Source organism: Oncorhynchus keta, chromosome 26, assembly GCF_023373465.1.
Source record: "Oncorhynchus keta strain PuntledgeMale-10-30-2019 chromosome 26, Oket_V2, whole genome shotgun sequence".
In the NCBI taxonomy this organism is placed as follows: domain Eukaryota; kingdom Metazoa; phylum Chordata; class Actinopteri; order Salmoniformes; family Salmonidae; genus Oncorhynchus; species Oncorhynchus keta.
Window position 1 is genome coordinate 29,073,545 of NC_068446.1, and position 22,551 is coordinate 29,096,095.

The 22,551-nt window shown below is 41.7% G+C and overlaps 1 protein-coding gene across 1 annotated transcript; it reads right to left on the reverse strand.

The window, feature by feature from the left end:
* Window positions 1-4,394: 4,394 nt before the first annotated feature.
* On the reverse strand, window positions 4,395-20,693 carry LOC118358734 (interleukin-6 receptor subunit beta). The gene is made up of 12 exons (XM_035736665.2): window positions 19,614-20,693; window positions 15,189-15,309; window positions 14,161-14,336; window positions 13,655-13,815; window positions 13,326-13,509; window positions 8,944-9,026; window positions 8,416-8,647; window positions 8,027-8,215; window positions 5,299-5,400; window positions 4,874-5,149; window positions 4,680-4,773; window positions 4,395-4,506 (listed from the first exon to the last, which is right to left on the reverse strand). Exons 1-12 carry the CDS (start codon window positions 19,675-19,677, stop codon window positions 4,395-4,397), a joined length of 1,794 nt encoding a protein of 597 aa, XP_035592558.2. The 5' UTR covers window positions 19,678-20,693.
* Window positions 20,694-22,551: the final 1,858 nt, after the last annotated feature.

Genomic DNA, 22,551 nt, shown 5'->3' on the forward strand with positions numbered 1-22,551 from the left:
TCTCCATGGTTAGCCTGTCATCATGTTTAGTGTTCTCCATAGTTAGCCTGTCATCATGTTGAGTATTCTCCATGGTTAGCCTGTCATCATGTTGAGTATTCTCCATGGTTAGCATGTCATCATATTTAGTATTCTCCCTGGTTAGCCTGTCATCATGTTTAGTAATCTCCATGGTTAGTCTGTCATCATGTCTAGTGTTCTCCATGGTTAGTCTGTCATCATGTCTAGTGTTCTCCATGGTTAGTCTGTCATCATGTTTAGTGTTCTCCATGGTTAGTCTGTCATCATGTCTAGTGTTCTCCATGGTTAGCCTGCCATCATGTCTAGTGTTCTCCATGGTTAGTCTGTCATCATGTCTAGTGTTCTCCATGGTTAGTCTGTCATCATGTCTAGTGTTCTCCCTGATTAGCCTGTCATCATGTTTAGTAATCTCCATGGTTAGTCTGTCATCATGTCTAGTGTTCTCCATGGTTAGTCTGTCATCATGTCTAGTGTTCTCCATGGTTAGTCTGTCATCATGTTTAGTATTCTCCATGGTTAGTCTGTCATCATGTTTAGTATTCTCCATGGTTAGTCTGTCATCGTGTTTAGTGTTCTCCATGGTTAGTCTGTCATCATGTCTAGTGTTCTCCATGGTTAGTCTGTCATTATGTTTAGTATTCTCCATGGTTAGTCTGTCATCATGTCTAGTGTTCTCCATGGTTAGTCTGTCATCATGTCTAGTGTTCTCCATGGTTAGTCTGTCATCATGTTTAGTATTCTCCATGGTTAGTCTGTCATCATGTCTAGTATTCTCCATGGTTAGTCTGTCATAATGTCTAGTGTTCTCCATGGTTAGTCTGTCATCATGTCTAGTGTTCTCCATGGTTAGTCTGTCATCATGTCTAGTGTTCTCCATGGTTAGTCTGTCATCATGTTTAGTATTCTCCATGGTTAGTCTGTCATCATGTCTAGTGTTCTCCATGGTTAGTCTGTCATCATGTTTAGTATTCTCCATGGTTAGTCTGTCATCATGTTTAGTATTCTCCATGGTTAGTCTGTCATCATGTTTAGTATTCTCCATGGTTAGTCTGTCATCATGTTTAGTGTTCTCCATGGTTAGTCTGTCATCATGTTTAGTGTTCTCCATGGTTAGTCTGTCATCATGTCTAGTGTTCTCCATGGTTAGTCTGTCATCATGTCTAGTGTTGTCCATGGTTAGTCTGTCATCATGTCTAGTGTTCTCCATGGTTAGTCTGTCATCATGTCTAGTGTTCTCCATGGTTAGTCTGTCATCATGTCTAGTGTTCTCCATGGTTAGTCTGTCATCATGTTTAGTATTCTCCATGGTTAGTCTGTCATCATGTCTAGTGTTCTCCATGGTTAGCCTGTCATCATGTTTAGTAATCTCCATGGTTAGCCTGTCATCATGTCTAGTGTTCTCCATGGTTAGTCTGTCATCATGTTTAGTATTCTCCATGGTTAGTCTGTCATCATGTCTAGTGTTCTCCATGGTTAGCCTGTCATCATGTTGAGTATTCTCCATGCTTAGTCTGTCATCATGTCTAGTGTTCTCCATGGTTAGTCTGTCATCATGTTTAGTATTCTCCGTGGTTAGTCTGTCATCATGTTTAGTGTTCTCCATGGTTAGTCTGTCATCATGTCTAGTGTTCTCCATGGTTAGTCTGTCATCATGTCTAGTGTTCTCCATGGTTAGTCTGTCATCATGTCTAGTATTCTCCATGGTTAGTCTGTCATCATGTCTAGTGTTCTCCATGGTTAGTCTGTCATCATGTTTAGTATTCTCCATTGTTAGTCTGTCATCATGTTTAGTGTTCTCCATGGTTAGTCTGTCATCATGTCTAGTGTTCTCCATGGTTAGTCTGTCATCATGTCTAGTGTTCTCCATGGTTAGTCTGTCATCATGTCTAGTATTCTCCATGGTTAGTCTGTCATCATGTCTAGTGGTCTCCATGGTTAGTCTGTCATCATGTTTAGTATTCTCCATTGTTAGCCTGTCATCATGTTTAGTGTTCTCCATGGTTAGTCTGTCATCATGTTTAGTGTTCTCCATGGTTAGTCTGTCATCATGTCTAGTGTTCTCCATGGTTAGTCTGTCATCATGTTTGGTATTCTCCATGGTTAGTCTGTCATCATGTCTAGTGTTCTCCATGGTTAGTCTGTCATCATGTTTAGTGTTCTCCATGGTTAGTCTGTCATCATGTCTAGTGTTCTCCATGGTTAGTCTGTCATCATGTTTAGTGTTCTCCGTGGTTAGTCTGTCATCATGTTTAGTGTTCTCCATGGTTAGTCTGTCATCATGTTTAGTGTTCTCCGTGGTTAGTCTGTCATCATGTTTAGTGTTCTCCATGGTTAGTCTGTCATCATGTCTAGTGTTCTCCATGGTTAGTCTGTCATCATGTTTAGTGTTCTCCATGGTTAGTCTGTCATCATGTTTAGTGTTCTCCATGGTTAGTCTGTCATCATGTTTAGTGTTCTCCATGGTTAGCCTGTCATCATGTTTAGTGTTCTCCATGGTTAGTCTGTCATCATGTCTAGTGTTCTCCATGGTTAGTCTGTCATCATGTTTGGTATTCTCCATGGTTAGTCTGTCATCATGTCTAGTGTTCTCCATGGTTAGTCTGTCATCATGTTTAGTGTTCTCCATGGTTAGTCTGTCATCATGTCTAGTGTTCTCCATGGTTAGTCTGTCATCATGTTTAGTATTCTCCGTGGTTAGTCTGTCATCATGTTTAGTGTTCTCCATGGTTAGTCTGTCATCATGTCTAGTGTTCTCCATGGTTAGCATGTCATCATGTCTAGTGTTCTCCATGGTTAGTCTGTCATCATGTCTAGTGTTCTCCATGGTTAGTCTGTCATCATGTCTAGTATTCTCCATGGTTAGTCTGTCATCATGTCTAGTGGTCTCCATGGTTAGTCTGTCATCATGTTTAGTATTCTCCATTGTTAGTCTGTCATCATGTTTAGTGTTCTCCATGGTTAGCCTGTCATCATGTTTAGTGTTCTCCATGGTTAGTCTGTCATCATGTCTAGTGTTCTCCATGGTTAGTCTGTCATCATGTTTGGTATTCTCCATGGTTAGTCTGTCATCATGTCTAGTGTTCTCCATGGTTAGTCTGTCATCATGTTTAGTGTTCTCCATGGTTAGTCTGTCATCATGTCTAGTGTTCTCCATGGTTAGTCTGACATCATGTCTAGTGTTCTCCATGGTTAGTCTGTCATCATGTTTAGTGTTCTCCATGGTTAGTCTGTCATCATGTTTAGTGTTCTCCATGGTTAGTCTCATCATGTGTAGTGTTCTCCATGGTTAGTCTGTCATCATGTTTAGTGTTCTCCATGGTTAGTCTGTCATCATGTTTAGTGTTCTCCATGGTTAGTCTGTCATCATGTTTAGTGTTCTCCATGGTTAGCCTGTCATCATGTTTAGTGTTCTCCATGGTTAGTCTGTCATCATGTCTAGTGTTCTCCATGGTTAGTCTGTCATCATGTTTGGTATTCTCCATGGTTAGTCTGTCATCATGTCTAGTGTTCTCCATGGTTAGTCTGTCATCATGTTTAGTGTTCTCCATGGTTAGTCTGTCATCATGTCTAGTGTTCTCCATGGTTAGTCTGACATCATGTCTAGTGTTCTCCATGGTTAGTCTGTCATCATGTTTAGTGTTCTCCATGGTTAGTCTGTCATCATGTTTAGTGTTCTCCATGGTTAGTCTGTCATCATGTCTAGTGTTCTCCATGGTTAGTCTGTCATCATGTTTAGTGTTCTCCATGGTTAGTCTGTCATCATGTTTAGTGTTCTCCATGGTTAGTCTGTCATCATGTTTAGTATTCTCCATGGTTAGTCTGTCATCATGTTTAGTGGTCTCCATGGTTAGTCTGTCATCATGTTTAGTATTCTCCATGGTTAGTCTGTCATCATGTCTAGTGTTCTCCATGGTTAGTCTGTCATCATGTCTAGTGTTCTCCATGGTTAGTCTGTCATCATGTCTAGTGTTCTCCATGGTTAGTCTTTCATCATGTTTGGTATTCTCCATGGTTAGCCTGTCATCATGTTTAGTATTCTCCATGGTTAGTCTGTCATCATGTTTAGTGTTCTCCATGGTTAGTCTGTCATCATGTCTAGTGTTCTCCATGGTTAGTCTGTCATCATGTCTAGTGTTCTCCATGGTTAGTCTTTCATCATGTTTGGTGTACTTTTATACACTTACTTATTTTAATGTGTGATTTCATTGCCTTTAATCCTTCTGATTTTCTTGTGTATGTAAAGTGACTTTGGGTGTCGTGAAAAGCACTTAAAATAAAATGTATTATTACTCTAACCTTAACCATTTTAAATGTAAACTTTAATGGGGTAGAGACGTCCCGAGGATTCCGGATGGGAAGGATCATAAAAGTACTCACCCCCCCCCCCCAGTGAAAACGACTGTGGTGTATTTAGTCTCTGTGTTCCAGGTGGACAGGCTACTATGTGCAGGGTCAGGGACCGTAGGCCAGAGATTCTGCTTCATCCTGCAGAGAACAGACACTGTTATCAGACTCACAGAATAAGTGGAGGCATCTGCAGTCTGCTGCTAATCAGCCAGAGATACATGTGGGTCTGGAAAAGTGCGGCAGGCAAGACATGGGGAGAGTTCCACTTCAAGACCTCTACTAGTAGGCTTCCCTCTCTGTGGCTCTCTCACCTCTGTCTCCACTGTAGGCAGTTCAGCAGTATCATGACGGTGAGCACTGTAGGAATGCAACACCACAGGATGGTGTCCACCAAAACAACGCCCCCTAGATTGGAACACACACACAAATGAATGAACAACTGTCCACTCCAATGGAGGTAGGTCAGTAGAACAGTTAAAACATCTCAGCCTGTATTAGTCCTCACCTACAGCCACATCAAGCATTGGACCAGGAGGACTCCCTCCTGCATCAGTGTGAGCCACCATGTGGATCCTGTACAGTCCAGACAAACCACTCAACTGGTACCTCAGGCTGTCTCCTGGCACCACTACAACCTCTGGAGTTTCTTCTTCACTCTGGATGTGGAGGGTGTAGTAGCGGATGAAGCCATGCCTCTGCTCCAGAGGAACAGGATCCCACTGCAGGACAACAGCACTGCTGCTCAGCTCCTGCACCACTGGCTTGGGGCCAGCAGAGGGAGCTGAAGAGTCCGTGTAAAAGGGTGAGTAAAAAGGTGTACAACACATAAAAGGTTATTCATTATGGTGGCAACTATTGACAAATCAATGAATGAGCTAAAGCCTAGGATATAAAGTAAGTTGTTGTGGTGTGTGTGTGTGTGTGTTTGACCTTCTTGCCTGGTGTAGGCTTCTACTGACAGCTCCTCCCCAGTCTCTGCATCATACTCAGGCCTCACAGTCACTTTGTAGCACAGTTTCGGCCACACGCCCTCTGACAACAATGGGTATTTGGTCGCACATTACTCACACCCATCGTCAGAATGTAATCACATGCAACAAAACATACTTGTCTGTTAAGTCTTTGTAGATACAACATATACTGTTTGTAAGTCGCTCTGGATAAGAGCGTCTGCTAAATGACTTAAATGTAATGTAAATGTACTGTAAAAGTAGGGCCCCAGAGGTTTTCCTGATCACGTCACCAAATATAGGCCATTTGATTTATTTACACAGAACAAAAATATAAACGCAACATGCAACAATTTCAAAGATTTTACTGAGTTATACTGCATATGAGGAAATCACATGTCTAGTGAGGATGCAGGTCATGGAAGAACGGGGACATTTTCAGCTTCCAGGAATTGTGTACAGATCCTTGCAACATGGGGCCGTGCATTATCATGCTGACATGAGGTGATGGCGGTGGATGAATGGCACGACAAGGGGCCTCAGGGTCTTGTCATGGTACAGTATCTCTGTGCATTCAAATTGCCATCGATAAAATGCAATTGTGTTCGTTGTCCGTAGTGTATGCCTGCCCATACCATAACCCAACAGCCACCATGGGGCACTCTATTCACATCATTGATATCAGAAAACCGCTCGCCCTCACGATGCCATACACACCGTCTGCCATGTGCCCAGTACAGTTGAAACCGGGATTCATAGTTGAAGAGCACACTTCTTCAGGGTACCAGTGGGCATCGAAGATGAACATTTGCTCACTGAAGTTGGTTACGATGCCAAACTGCAGTCAAGACCCCGATGACGAGCATATAAATGAGCTTCCCTGAGGTGGTTTCTAAAAGTAGGTGCAGAAATTCTTTGGGTGTGCAAACCCACAATTTCATCAGTTGTCCAGCTGGCTGGTCTCAGACGATCCCACAGGTGAAGAAACCGGATGTGGAGGTCCGAACTGGCGTGGTTACACACGGTCTGCGGATGTGAGGCCGGTTGTACGTACAGCCAAATTCTCTAAAACAACGTTGGAGGCAGCTTATGGTACATAAATTAACATTGAATTCTCTGGCAACAGCTCTGGTGGACATTCCTGCAGTTCGCACACCAATTGCATGCTCCCTCAAAACTTGAGATATCTCAGGCATTGTGTTGTGTGAAAAAACTGCACATTTTACAGTGGCCTTTTATTGTCTCCAGCACAAGGTGCACCTGTGTAATGATCATGCTGTTTAATAAGTTTCTTCATATGCAACACCTGTCAGGTGGATGGATTATCTTGGCATTGGAGAAATGCTCAAATACACGGATGTGAAATACGCTTTCTGTGCGTATGGAATATTTCTGGGATCTTTTATTTAGGCTCATGAAACATGTTGCCAACACTTTACATGTTGCATTTATATTTTTGTTCAGTACATATTTTTAGGGTAGAAAAAGCAATGTGTTGCTGCACTCAAATGGGTAAAGACCAGTGGAGGCTGCTGAGGGGAGGACGGGTGATAATAAGTAGCCGGCTACCGCCCTGTTACTTGTCCCCATGTTTCTCAACCCTGCACCTTAGAGGCTGCTGCCCTATATACATGGACATAGAATCACTGGTTACTTTAATAATGGAACACTAGTCATTTAAATAATGTTTACATACTGCTTTACTCATTTCATATGTATAAACTGTATTCTATTCTACTGTATTTTAGTCAATGCCACTCCGACATTGCTAGTGCTAATATTTATATATTTCTTAATTCCATTCTTTTACTTTTAGATGTGTGAATTGTTAGATACTACTGCACTGTTGGAGCTAGGAACACAAGCATTTCGCTACACCAGCAATAACATCTGCTAAATATGTGCATGTGACCAATACAATGTGAGTTGATTTGAATAATGGCTGGAATGGGGACAATGGAATGATATCTAACACATCAAAGACGTGGTTTCCATTTGGTTGATGCTACTCCATTGACTCCATTCCAGACATTATTATGAGCCGTCCTCCCCTCAGCAGCCTCCACTGGTAAAGGCTGTAAGGCCATTGGAAATTTGGTAGAAGGTGCTCTTTACAAAAGGGGGACTATGACTGGCATTAAAACAAAAAGTATAATGTCCACAACTTAGTAAGTGAAAAATGTATTTTTGAAGGGGGATGATGTAAAAAGCCTTTATTGTCTTGTCATTTTGGTTTGTCATGTTTTTACACGGTATAATAAAAAACAGAACCCGAAATGCCTAAGTGTTTGGGTTTGGTACAAGCCTTCATTAGGGTGTAAAAGGATCAACAAGTTCATCTCTCCGTTTTTTTTCAAGAGTGCCATGATGAGGAAAAGTAAGACCCACAATAAATGTTCCGTCATTTTCAGTTTACTAAGTGGTGGATATTATCCACTTTGTTTTTTGGCCATATTTTGTGGAGTATTTGGAAGTTATATTGACAGGTATAGGTTAGAATATGAGATGGGAAAATAGATAGGAGAGACCACTGCCACCAGGGGCATACCTGGTCGTGGCGGGGGCAGCAGGACAACCACTACAACATCCCCCGGCACACATAGAGTAGGAGGGCCCTGTGACATGTGACCTGATCAGGGAAAACTATGTGTCTAGTCGTAGGCATGACAATTAACTAGCTGAATGATGCATACAATCAACCCATTTACCTGTGATTATAATTTTGCTTGCATTGTGGCTCAGTCTTTGCCAGTATGGAGTATAGCTAGCTGTCTCAGATAAAGCCCACCACTCCACCAGGAAGCTGCTTAGTGATGGGGACTCTAGAGCTGTCCATTGTACCTCCAGTCTGAAATCATCCAATGCTGTGACACTGACATCCACCAGAGCCTTGGGTGCTGGTGATCATACCATCAGTAAGTTATACTCTCATTTTACAGAGGATATGCATTGGACACAATACAACTAAAATGATGCAAAAGTTTCTGGGCATTTGTTCAAATTCATATCAATATATACACTGCCACACAATGCTATCGTCTTAATATGTCGCAATGCTATTGACGTCAATGGTCAAATAGAGTCAGAGTCTGTGTACCTGTGTCCGTGGTGCTGGGGATTGTGATGGTAGCTGGAGGAGAGATGCCGGCAGGGTTCGACATGCTCAGTGTGCAGGAGCAGCGCTCAGGGGGAAGGGTCAGATGACAGGAAGTGTCGGACACACTCAGGGCATTGCAGTCCCATGTATGCAGTGCATTCTGGGAACCCTCAGTACAGCAGGATACGTTAAACCATGGGACTGAGCATTTCACTTGACTCCTGGGTGGGGACTGCAAGACACACAAGGACAACAACAACTCAAACTGAATGTTTATAGAAGAATATCCATATAGACACTTTACAATGGAATAGACCTGAGAGAGCAGAATAACTAGCCCTAGTGTCACCTCAGAGAAAGTTGGTGGGAGGAGCTATAAGAGGATGGGCTCATTGTAATGGCTGAAATGGAACTGAGTCAAACATGGTTTTCATATATTTAATGCGTTTGATACCATTCCATTCCAGCCACTACAATGAGCCCGTCCTCCTATACCTCCTCCCACCAGCCTCCTCTGTGCCACCTTACCTTCCACAGCAGAGTCACTCGTCTCAGGTCTGCTCCACCTACAAGCTGAACGGTCCTCCATAGCTGAGGGACACTAGAGGGTGCTAGAGGGGAGAACACAATCAAATCTCACTAGTATCTAGAACACACTCCTATCCACATCCATTCAAAAACCTCGTCACACATGTAAGGTGATGTATAAAAGATTAATGGACAATAATGTGCTCATTTAAGCAGACAATTTCTGTTCTTATCTACATATGATTTATGGTCTGCCCAGACAACATTTCCCACAAGCCTGTGCAGCCAAGGAGGAAGCACACTTTGGCCAACTTGGCTTGGTTTTCATTTTCACCTAGCGTGTGACTTTTAAAGGGGCATTCTGCAATTTAAACAATAACAAAGTGGGCACCCTGCTTTCTTTAAACAATTGAGTGATGGGGCTGGAGAAACGTAACCACTCTCAAATTCATAGACAAGAGCTATGGACTGACTAGAACCAATTTTTAAAATCATATTACTCCAGTGCTAGCCTCCCTACACTGGCTTCCTGTCAAGGCAGGGGCTGATTTCAAGGTTTTACTGCTAACCTACCTATCTCTCTGATTTGGTCCTGCCGTACATACCTACACGTACGCTACGGTCACAAGACGCAGGCCTCCTAATTGTCCCTAGAATTTCTAAGCAAACAGCTGGAGGCAGGGCTTTCTCCTATAGAGCTCCATTTTTATGGAATGGTCTGCCTACCCATGTGAGAGACGCAAACTCGGTCTCAACCTTTAAGTCTTGACTGAAGACTCATCTCTTCAGTGGGTCATATGATTGAGTGTAGTCTGGCCCAGGAGTGTGAAGGTGAACGGAAAGGCTCTGGAGCAACGAACCGCCCTTGCTGTCTCTGCCTGGCCGGTTCCCCTCTTTCCACTGGGATTCTCTGCCTCTAACCCTATTACAGGGGCTGAGTCACTGGCTTACTGGTGCTCTTTCATGCCGCCCCTAGGAGGGGTGCGTCACTTGAGTGGGTTGAGTCACTGATGTGATCTTCCTGTCTGGGTTGGCGCCCCCCCTTGGGTTGTGCCGTGGCGGAGATCTTTGTGGGCTATACTCGGCCTTGTCTCAGGATGGTAAGTTGGTGGTTGAAGATATCCCTCTAGTGGTGTGGGGGCTGTGCTTTGGCAAAGTGGGTGGGGTTATATCCTTCCTGTTTGGCCCTGTCCGGGGGTATCATCGGATGGGGCCACAGTGTCTCCTGACCCCTTCTGTCTCAGCCTCCAGTATTTATGCTGCAGTAGTTTATATGTCAGGGGGGTTGGGTCAGTTTGTTATATCTGGAGTACTTCTCCTGTCTTATCCGGTGTCCTTTGTGAATTTAAGTATGCTCTCTCTAATTCTCTCTTTCTTTCTCTCTCTCAGAGGACCTGAGCCCTAGGACCATGCCTCAGGACTACCTGGCATGATGACTCCTTGCTGACCCCAGTCCACCTGGTTGTGCTGCTGCTCCAGTTTCAACTGTTCTGCCTGTAATTATTATTATTTGACCATGCTGGTCATTTATGAACATTTGAACATCTTGGCCATGTTCTGTTATAATCTCCACCTGGCACAGCCAGAAGAGGACTGGCCACCGCTCATAGCCTGGTTCCTCTCTAGGTTTCTTCCTAGGTTTTGGCCTTTCTAGGGAGTTTTTCCTAGCCACCGTGCTTCTACACCTGCATTGCTTGCTGTTTGGGGTTTTAGGCTGGGTTTCTGTACAGCACTTTGAGATATTAGCTGATGTACGAAGGGCTATATAAATAAATTTGATTTGACCATTTACGATCTTAACATTTACGATATCAACATTGTAGTTTTAACCATGTTTTGAGGATATACAGTGTTTGTTTACAATTACATAGTTTAAGGAGTTAAACAAGCTTATATTTTGGGTTCTTATGGGGTTAGTTGAACTAAGCTCATGAGGCATAAGTTAAATTCGTAAAAAATCTCTGGGTATATATCATTAATTTAAAATGCAGTTTGCCCCTTTCATGTGCTAAGGGGAAGCTACACTGCCACTACCTCCCTCTCCAACCAACGGTCATGAAATGATCATGAATACAACTCTTCAGGGTTTGTTGAATTTCCTCTTCCCTTCATTTGAATGTTTTTGTTGACTTTATTTAACTAGGCAAGTCAGTTACTTATTTACAATGACAGTCTACCCCAGCCAAACCTGGATGACACTGGGCCAATTGTGCACCACCCTATGGGACTCCCACTCACAGCCGGATGTGATGCAGCCTGGATTCAAACCAGGGACTGCAGTGATGCCTCTTGCACTGAGATGCAGTGCTTTAGACTGCTGCGCCACTCAGGAGCTAGAATGTACTAGAAATCAACTTCTGTTCTAGCTTAACAGGTAAAATGATTCTAACAGGTAAAATGAGTCATTTGAAAAGCCACACAGATCTATATGAGGGGAATAGGAGGAACTGAGGTTTATCAGCAGTTTTAGATTTGATGTGATAAAATATATTCCCAGATCATTGTTCCTTGACCGTTTCATAGTCCTAGGAACAAAGCACACTACGCTGACAATATAATGTTCTACTCTACATCCCTTCTTTTCTTTTTCTACTACAAAGCACATCAAACTCTCTCATGTCACATGGTTTCCCTCTCCTCGCTTTCTTTTTTTCTTATTTTCTTTTTCCTAAAGGAGTAGGGCATTGGAATCCATGCTGCAGCTGTACACAGTGGGCTCCAAAATGACAGGCAATGCACAAACAATACTTAAAAAAATATAAACAATATAATTATAGAGATAAACTCAAGATACCAACATGTGAGAATAATGTACTTTATTAATGTTTCAATGGAACCCACTAAAATCAATTATTGATTTAATAAAGAATCCATGACCTCCAAATCAAGGTTTCACAATTAATGGCACCCTTAAAGATTATTGTAAATAACATCTACCAAAATTAAACCTGGAATTAAATTCCACTTATTTAAGTTTATCTAAGTCTTAAGGAACTATATTGAGCCATTACATCACTTCCTGTTTCACTAGGATATAAAAATAAGGTAACACACATGCAGTATCCCTCTGTCATCCAACACCATGAAGAAAACAAAAGAACTAGCAGTTAAAAAGAGACAGATGGTCTTAGACCTTCATAAATCTGGTAATGGCTACAAGAAGATCCACAAACGATTGAATATACCACTGAGCACTGTCAGGGCAATTATTATTTTTAAATCTAAAGATACGGAACAGTTGAAAACCTCACGGGTAGAAGACGCAAATGCATTTTGCCCCCCAGAATAGGGAGGAGGATCGTGAGAAAAGCAAAACATCCCCAAGAATCACTGTGAAAGAATTGCAGGCCTTGGTGTCGTCTTGGGGTCACCAGGTTTCAAAAAGCACCATCAGACGCCACCTCCACAACCACAGGCTCTTTGGAAGGGTTGCCAGAAGAAAGCCATTTCTGACCCCAAATCACAGACGCAAGCTCTTGGAGTTTGCCAAATGTCATTTAAATTATGACTGGAAGAAGGTGCTCTGGTCAGATGAGACCAAAATTGAACGTTTTGGTCAGATACAGCATCAGCATGTTTGGCGTCGAAACAGAGATGCATACTAGGAGAGGCACCTCATACCCACGGTGAAATATGGTGGTGGGTCAGTGATGTTTTGGGTGGGTCAGTGATGTTTTAATTCCAGAGGTCCAGGGGCACTGATTAAGACTGATGGCATAAGGAATTCCACCAAGTACTAGGCAATTAAGGCTGGCAATCTGGTTGCCTCTGCCAGAAGGCTGGGACTTGGCCGTAGGTGAACTTCCCAAGAACACAATGACCCAAAACATACCTCAAGATCCACACAGAAATGGTTCTGTGACAACAAAATCAACGTTCTGCCATGGCCATCTCAGTCGCCGGACATCAATCCAATCGGAAACCTGTGGGCTGAGCGGAAGAGGGCAGTTGATAAGAGCAAACCCAAGAATGTGAAGGATCTTGAAAGGATCTGCATAGAGGAATGGTCCAAAATTCCTCCAAATGTGTTTCTTAACCTTGTCAAACATTACAGGACAATACTCCATGCTGTTATCCTTGCCAGAGGTGGTTGAACTAAGTACTAAATGAGGAGTGCCAATAATTATGAAACCTTGACTTTGGGGAAATGTATTTTGCATTAAATAATTGTATGATTTTGGTTGGTTCCATTGAAACATTAATAAAGTACATTATTTTGAGTTTATCTCTATAATTATATATTTTAAAGTATTGTTTGTGCATTGCCAGTAATTTTGGATCCCACTGTATGTGTTTTCGGTCTGGAGGCCACGGCTTAGACCACTAGATCTCTCTCTTTCTCTCACACACTCACACACACTGACACACTCACTCACTCTCACCTGCCACCTCTGTACACTGCTGTTGTGTTGGGCTCCAGTCGCTCCAGTGGCTGAGGGTACTATTGTATCGGTAACGCATCATCACTGTATATAGAGTGGAGGCGGAGAAGAGACACGTGGAGGCAGAAAAGAGACGCTGCTCTCTCTCAGGTCTCAGGTCCACCTTCACTGTCTTGGGCTCAGGCTTATGGCAATATATAGGGAAAAAACAGATAACAACTTAACGCCAAACACACGCTGTAGATATACATATATTATACACATCACACTGTATACATTACATAGTCCTACAGTAACTGATAGATTGGAGATGACAGTGGGCCACACACCTGCTCCTCTGTGCTGTACTGCACCTGGAAGACCAGAGCACCATTGGAGATATGTTTTCTGGTCACCGGGAAGCTGGTATTGGTAGTCCACTGCAGCTTCAGGCATCTGGGTTTGCCTCTCACTGCTGACACATTGGAGAGGACAGGGGTGGGCAGCTTCACTGGGGGGAGAAAAAGACAAAGGGTTAGATGTAAAGTAAGATGTGTGTAAAACATGTGCGTACAGATGTAGGATCTTAATTTGAGCCAGTTTGCTACAGCAGAAAAATAATCCTGTAGCAATAGGAAATGTGAATTATTATGTGGTTTGTAATTAATGGACATTTTTGTAGGGGTTGATACACTTTTCATAAGGGAAAATCAACTCAGAAATTTAAAAGCGGAACTTACAAACTTTAGAAGCCATTTTAAACTTAAAATAAACTTTTCCAATATTCTCCTGCAACAGGGTGATCAAATTAAGATCCTTCATTCTGTATACTCTATTGTATGACACTGTGTATTACCTGCGTCTATGGCATTGAGGCAGAGGCTGGGTGAGCTGGCTGTTGTGTAAGGGCTGTCGGCCAGGACCCTGATGCAGTAGCAGCGGCTCAGATAGGTCACGTTAACAGAGCAGTGGGTCTGGGTAACAGTCTGACACAGTTGGGACTGATGGATCACAGGGTCATCGCATCCGGTTCTGCAGGCACAAACACACAAAATAATTTTGTTTGTTTCCTGAATAGTTTCCTGCACAATGAATCTCCACTGTGTCAGCCTCAGAACAACCCAATCCAAACCTCAAATCACATTACACTGCAGTCAGGTGTTTCGCCTGATGTTGCCTGGTGATGAAATAAGATGATCTATATGTAAAGGTTCATGAGTACCAACTTTGAGAATATATTATTCTACAGATCTGTGTAATAAACATGTTACAATGTCATGTTTAAGTACAAACCAGGGAAATAACCATTACAAACTCAAATATGACTCACACATGATGAAACACAATGATAAAGTTGAAACACCAGAATGGCTTTGGGTAGACATTAAGCAACTTATGCTGGGAGCTTTGCCATCAATATAACTAATGAACTCTATGAATAATATTTTAAATATCCTCATTCAGCCTGTGGTCATGGAGAAAACAAAGGCATGCTGATGTCAAGGTGTTGAGTACTCTTTGAAATAGAACAGAGGAGCTATGGGACGGGCTCGTTGTAATGGCTGGAATGGAATTCGTAGAACGGTGTCAAACACATCAAACATACGGAAACCAGATGTTTGACTCTGTTCCAAGAATTCCATTCCAGCCATTACAACGAGCCCGTCCTATAGCTCCTCCCACCAGCTTCCTCCGAAATGTAATGAATCATTCTGTGGTTGCGCAACTGCTGGAATATGTCAGCCGTCCTTTGTTTACTTCAGTCAGGGCACACTGCATGTTGAAGGATATATTGGCATTCAAGTACTGCCTCCTTCCTCTGTCTAAGGGGCCTCATACAATCACAACCATTAACTTGTGTCGTTGTTGTAGCATGTGTCTTACATGTTGACCTGCAGTGTGAAGCGCGTGTCTGAGGGAGAGCTTTGTCCAGGTGTCCAGTAGCAGGTCACGTTGGAGTAGGCAATAAAGACACACTGAGGCTGGCTCGGGCTGAGAGGGAATTCTGCATGGACCAGAGGGGAGAGAAAGGATACAGGTGATTCAAAGTGTGTAGAAATAATGTTTCATTAATGCTCACATATGGAAACAGCACATTCAAAATCATCTGCTTTGATCTATGTTATTGCTTGCCATTGGCTGAACAAACCAGTCTCAAATCAAATGCAATGTAATTTGACACATGCGCCGATTACAACAGGTGTAGGCAGCCCTTACAGTGAAATGCTTACTTACAAAGCCCTTAACCAACAATGCAGTTTTAAGGGGAAAAAAGTGTTAAGGAGGTATTTACAAAAATAAACTGAAGTAAAAAAAAAAATTTAAATAACAGTAGCGAAGCTATATACAGGGGGTACCGGTACAGAGTCAATGTGCGGGGGCACCAGTTAGTCGAGGTAATTCAGGTAATATGTACATGTAGGTAGAGGTAAAGTGACTATGGATGGATAATAAACAGAGAGTAGCAGCAGCGTAAAAATGGGGGTGGGGGGACAATGCAAATAGTCTGGGTAGCCATTTGATTATGCTGTTCAGGAATCTTATGGCTTGGGGGTAGAAGCTGTTAAGGAGCCTTTTGGACCTAGACTTGGCGCTCCGGTACCGCCTGCCGTGCGATAGCAGAGAGAACAGTCTATGACTTGAGTTGCTGGAGTCTTTGGCAATTTTCTGGGCCTTCCTCTGACACTGCCTGGTATAGAGGTCCTGGAAGCTTGGCCCCAGTGACGTACTGAGCCGTACGCACTACCCTCTGTAGTGCTTTGCGCTCGGGGGCTGAGCAGTTGCCATACCAGGCAGTGATGCAACCAGTCAAGATGCTCTCGATGGACCAGCAATATAACTTTTTGAGGATCTGAGGACCCATGCCAAATCTTTTCAGTCTCCTGGGGGGGAATAGGCGTTGTCGTGCTGTCTTCACAACTCTTGGTGTGTTTGGACCAGAGGTCGACCGAATAATCGGCATAGCCGATCGGCATTTCCGATTAATTAGGGCCGATTTCAAGTTTTCAAAGCAATCAGTAATCAGCATTTTTGGATGCCGATTATGGCCGATTACATTGCAATCCACGAGGAGACTGCATGGCAGGCTGACCATCTGTTATGCGAGTGCAGCAAGGAGCCAAGGTAAGTTGCTAGCTAGCATTAAACTTATCTTATAAAAAACAATCAATCTTAACATAATCACTGGTTAACTACACATGGTTGATGATATTACTAGTGTAACTAGCTTGTCCTGCGTTGCATGTAATCAATGCAGTGCCTGTTAATTTATCATTGAATCAAAGCCTACTTCATCTTCGCCAAACAGGTGATGATTTAACAAAAGCGCATTTGCGAAAAAAGCACAATCATTGCACAAATGTACTTAACCATAAACATCAATGCCTTTCTTAAAATCAATACATATGTATATTATTTTAAACTTGCATATTTAGTTCAAATAAATTCATGTTAGCAGGCAATATTAACCAGGGAAATTGTGTCACTTCTCTTGTGTTCAGTGCAAGCAGAGTCAGGGTATATGCAGCAGTTTGGGCCACCTGGCTTGTTGCGAACTGTGTGAAGACCATTTCTTCCTAACAAAGGTCGTAATTAATTTGCCAGAATTGTACATAATCATGACATAACATTGAAGTTTGTGCAATGTAACAGCAATATTTATACTTCGGTTTGCCACCCGTTCGATAAAATACGGAAAGGTTCCGTATTTCACTGAATGACTAAACATTTTGTTTTCGAAATGATCGTTTCTGGATTTGCCCATATTAATGACCTAAGGCTCGTATTTCTGTGCGTGTATTATATTATAATTAAGTCTATTATTTGATAGAGCAGTCTGAAAAAGCATAATCGGTCAACCTCTTAGTTTGGACCATGACAGTTTGATGGTGATGTGGACACCAAGGACCTTGAAGCTCTCAACCTGCTCCACTACAGCCCTGTCAATGAGAATGGGGGCGTTCTCGGTCCTCCTTTTCCTGTAGTCCACAATCATCTCCTTTGTTTTGCTCACATTGAGGGAGAGGTCGTTGTCTCTCTCAAGAACTACCAACAAATTATAGTCCTTTCTGATATACTCCTGGATATTACTGTGCATTCCTTACTAATCTAGTTATCTATTTAGCCTTATATATAATTTCTATGAAGTCATATTGAGATTAGCTAATCTATTTTTGAAATTAGATCTATATCCTGAAAGCCAATAAAAGATTAAGAAACAACATACATAGTAATTAATCAAAAGGCAATACATTCCAAAAAATATTGCATTCCTCCACAACCAAGCTCTTAATTAAGGTCCTGAATTTGGGATAGTTCAGGATTTTGGCACACCAAAAATACTGACCTTGATTGACTATTAGAGTGATGTAAATTTGGTATGCTACCTCTCCACACGTGCTCTTGACACTGTTAAATATATCAGTGTAGGCTTGACCTCACTAACCAACCTGAAGTAGGTTGCAGAAATCTATGTTATTAGTTCTGCAGGGTATACTACAAAGCAGGAGCAATAAGTTAGCCAGATAACTTTGATAAATAGCGAGAAATAATTGATGATTTTCCAGTTCAGTAAGAAAGTTAAACTTAGATATGTTTTTTGTTGTTGAGTCAATTAGAGATTGCCCATTTCAAGCTTATCTTTCAAAAATATCTGTTTTTCCCCCCAGAATATTTAGGCTAGTTAGCTGGCTAACTCCTTGATCCTGCTTTGTAGTATGCCAGGTATAGTATACTATGAAGGAAGCTAGATCTACTCAGGGTTTTCTAAAGCTAGACAGCTTCAGTTAGCTTCACATTCCAGCTCAGGCACCCTCTCCGGCGCCAGTTGTCTCATCATTGGGGCGGCAGGAAGCCTAGTGGTTAGAGCGTTGGACTAGTAACCGAAAGGTTGCAAGATTGAATCCCCGAGCTGACAAAGTTCAAATCTGTTGTTCCGCCCCTGAACAAGGCAGTTAACTCACTGTTCCTAGGCTGTCAGTGAAAATAAGAATTGGTTCTTAACTGACTTGCCTAGTTAAATAAAGGTAAAATAAATAAATACAAATTATGTATGCACCGGTGCCTCATGACACTCACTTGGACTCCATCACCTTCCTGATTTCCTCTATATCTGTCACTCCCCTTGGTGTTTTCCTCAGGTGTTATTGACTCTGTTTCTTATCTGTACTCTTTTCGTGTTTCTTGTTTTGTACTATTTGCACTCTCTGTACTTGCTTCCCGATTCCCAGGGTATATGTTACACATCTGTACTACGACCGGTGGATACTGAATGCCGAACTCTTCATTAAGACAATGCTGAAACATGAATCCATGGGTGAGTCAGTGTCACATTTTCATTTGTGACTAAATAAAAATGAAAGAAAATGTATCTTGCAAATTCAGTAGGCTATGGTGTAAAATAGGATTTTAGTGGCATCTTTATTTTAATGCCAGACATTTTCCCCTCTCCTATCAATAAAATAATTGTATTAAATCATACATATGTATTAAATCACACAAAAGTTTTACTGTGCGGGAAGTTCTAAATACATTTTGTCATTGCTAAATGACAGCTGCACCACTGAGAGCATCTTGATTGGCTTCATCACCGCTTGGTATGGCAACTGATGTCAACGTTGAAAACACTGTATATAAAAGTACTGTGTGTGTGTGTGAGTATCCCTAACCTTGCCAACAGACAAAGAGCTACGAACAGATTAGTGATACACTAATCAGAGCCTTATTTGGCTCGGCAACCGAAATAAGGCTTGATGTGTAGTGAAATAAACATTTTAAACATCAGGCGACATCCTTACAATAGGACACATGAATGTTCTTGCAACGTTAGCATGAAACATGTCTAGAACATTATCTTCTATTCGGAGAACATGGCAACCATGTTCTGTGTATGTTTGGTGGGATGTTGATTGAATATTCTACTAATCCTCAGAACTGGACACATGAATGTTATTGCAACATTCCCATGAAACATGTCCAGAACATTAATATCTTAAATTCTGAGAACATGTTAACCACATATTTTACATTATGGGAAAAGTCTCTGGAAACATTCCTTGCACATCAAGGGAACATTCCTATGACAACGTTAGTTAATGACCTAATGAGACTCAAAGGAACGTTCTCTAAAGTTGTGGGAATGTTTGTTGTTAGCTGGGTAGGTAGCAGCATGCCAATTATTACATGACCTAGTATTTAATCAAGATCTCTTAAATATGTTGTTTTTTAAAAACTTTCATAAGAGAAACAAGACGTGTTCCAACTTCCAATGTATGTAGATAAAACACACTAAAAAGTTATACAAACTCTCACCTGTAGCAGTGCAAATATTTAGTCCAATGTAAAGAGCCACAAGTGCTAGACTCCTGTCGTCCATCCTCGAGTTACGATGAATTCCTATGCCTCCTCCTGCTGTCACTAACGGTGTCCTCGGAGTGTCACACAACAGAGCTCTGAATATACAGTGTGAAGACGTGTGACAGTTCCAGGAACATAGCTAGTATAACGAGCCCCTCATACCAGTTATGACGATGCTCTTCAGCAACCTCTCATATTTCAGCAACATGCGTGCAATCAGCCGCTGTCATAACTGGTAGAGTTTATGACAGAATAAACACTTATTAGGTCTACATTTGAAAAGTTAAATGACACATCTTTATGACTATTTCCACAGAGATCATATTGAATTAAGATACTATATGATTAGGCACATACAAAAATGTGGAGGTCCTGTACAGGGAAGAAATTAGTTATACATTCACCATTGTTCATGAGTATCTTTAAAACAGGTTAACACGCCCCACACACATTAAAACAGGTTAACACGCCCCACAAACATTAGACAACTATACAGAAAGCCCTAACTTGCTGAAAAAAAAAAATCAATGCTGAGAATAGTCAGATTAACCGATAACCGCTATTGACACGGGCATGGTGGTGTAGTGGACAGATTGAAGTACCGAGAACCAAGAGGCTGTGGATTCAAAAACCCAGGTGCGAACTGTTGAATAATAATAATACCTGTAGAAATGAACATGCACAAAGTAACAATCTTGGTCAACGTGTGTCACATATGTAAATTGAAAACACTATGTTAAAAGCGTAGAAATGTACAGTAGATCCAGGCAGGGGCGTAGACAGATCTTTTTGGTGGGGATCGGCCTAGAAATGTTTTTCTACTTGAATATTACATTTATTTTGCGATGTGCACCGTATATTATTTCGTAATACAATCGTTTTATACTAGTGCATAGTACTTGGAGCAACCTCATTACATATACAAATAATTACCTATCCCAACATATTAAAATAAGACTAACTTTAGACCAGTTGCCAACAACATACAACTCATCTTCAGGCGCATTTTAATCTCGATGGGCAAACAAGCCTATATTTGATGTTACCATTTATACCACTGTGGGCAGCAGTACTATAAAAAGGTACCGTACCTTTTGTAGACCTATCATAAGGCGTGACCTGTGGCATAGCCACGGGTAGGCCTGGGTAGGTTTGATCTCAGGCCTACCCCCAAATAGTTACTATTATTATTCAATATACATTTTGATTTGTATTTATTTTATTATACATTTCAAATAAATGCATGTGAGATGTATTTTCTATGGCTCATTTTAACATAATGTAACAAAGAAATAGTCCGCAACAATCAAGTTGGCTTCGGACAATTGGTTACATTTTTTTTTTTAAATCATACGCAGAATGAACTTCATATTTTATCCTGCACAGTAACAATGATGCACACTCTAGCAACTCGTTCTGAATTTCGGGGCTCATAAGCCTGGCATTGCGAGGTAGCTCATTAAGCCTGTTTTGTATTTCTGAGTCATACTTTGAGATGAAATTGAAGATTTCTAAGAAGTGATCAATGTTGATTACCTCTTCGGTTTCTCAATGCCCTCTGAGTGGAATATCCTGCTTTGCACACATTAGGACCATATCTATGACCACTTTAACATGGGCACGGTTTCTTTCTATAAAATCCATGTTTGCATCACCATGTATTTGGTTCAACACAGTCCCACAACTTCTAGGCCCATGGGTCGCCTTGTTGGATTCACATTTTGCAAGGGCACGAGCATGTCATTTGCTATTCTCGTGTTTGCAGCAAGCATTTCTTGTGAGTTTCCAGTTTTTAAATCCATCTCATACAAATCTGAATTCGACATTTGTCCCAGGAAAGTACCTACAAAACGTACAACAAATTGCATCTTTTTCTTTACTATACTCAATCCACACGAACTGGTCATACCACCTTGAAGAGAAGCAGTGTGATTTGCCGTTTATCATACTTGAAGGGAACTTTGCTAGCTTTGGTTGACAGGTTGGTTCATCAACAGCAGACAAATCTGTCTGTGGACCTACTGCAGGTTCACCCCCACCCGCAGCATCAAGACCGAGAGGAGACGGTGGGGTAGGCAAGCATGCCTGGCTCAACGTGGCATTAGTACGGTTGTTTCTATCCCGGGGCCACCTGTTAATGTCTCATTCTGGAGGCTATCGGTAGATTAATCCTAATTATTTTCTGGTACACACTCTTTTTCCTCCAGACGTCTTTTTTTTAACCTAGCGATTGACATTTGGTTTGCCATTGCTAGAACTGCTAAATTACCTTAGCTGGTGAGTCAATTCGAGTAAGCTAGCGTGGTAGAGCTTGCTAGCTTATACGCTACAAAGTTTATCCACGCGACGTTGTTCAGGTAAACAACAGTATGGTTTTTAAAATTTAATTTAATCAATAGTCGGAAGCCAACTTGATTGTTGCGGACTATTTCTTTGTTACATTATATTAAAATTACCCATAGTATAATACATATCACATGCGTTTCTTTTAAACATGTAATAAAATAAATACAAATAAAAATGGTATATTGAATAATACTAATAATAACTTTTTGGGGGTAGGCCTGAGATCAAATTGGCCTACCTGTGGCTACGCCGCTGGATCCAGGTGAACTTGAAGCCTGGTTATACCATAGGCATAGTAGAAAGGCCACTACTCTGGAGATCTGTTTGGGGTTTTCAGCTACTGGGTTATTTAGTATCGGTTCTATGTTAACCAAGTTGCTGCTGAATAACCTATACCCAAATGGTTATATACACAGTGGGTTATTCAACTACTATTATGGCACCACATAATCACAGGAATTATTTTTTGTATTGCCTATGTGGGTATAATCTTGGTTAACCCAGAACTAGAAACTCTTGTAATTTGGTCAGATAAGTAGTCTGTCCA

Coding starts and splice junctions, on each gene's coding strand:
- LOC118358734 (XM_035736665.2), bottom strand. CDS start 19,677: ATGGACGACAGGAGTCTAGCACTTGTGGCTCTTTACATTGGACTAAAT. Junction 15,310..19,613: donor AAATATTTGCACTGCTACAG/GTGAGAGTTTGT, acceptor TGGTCCATGCAG/AATTCCCTCTCAGCCCGAGC. Junction 13,510..13,654: donor AGTACAGCACAGAGGAGCAG/GTGTGTGGCCCA, acceptor TATTGCCATAAG/CCTGAGCCCAAGACAGTGAA.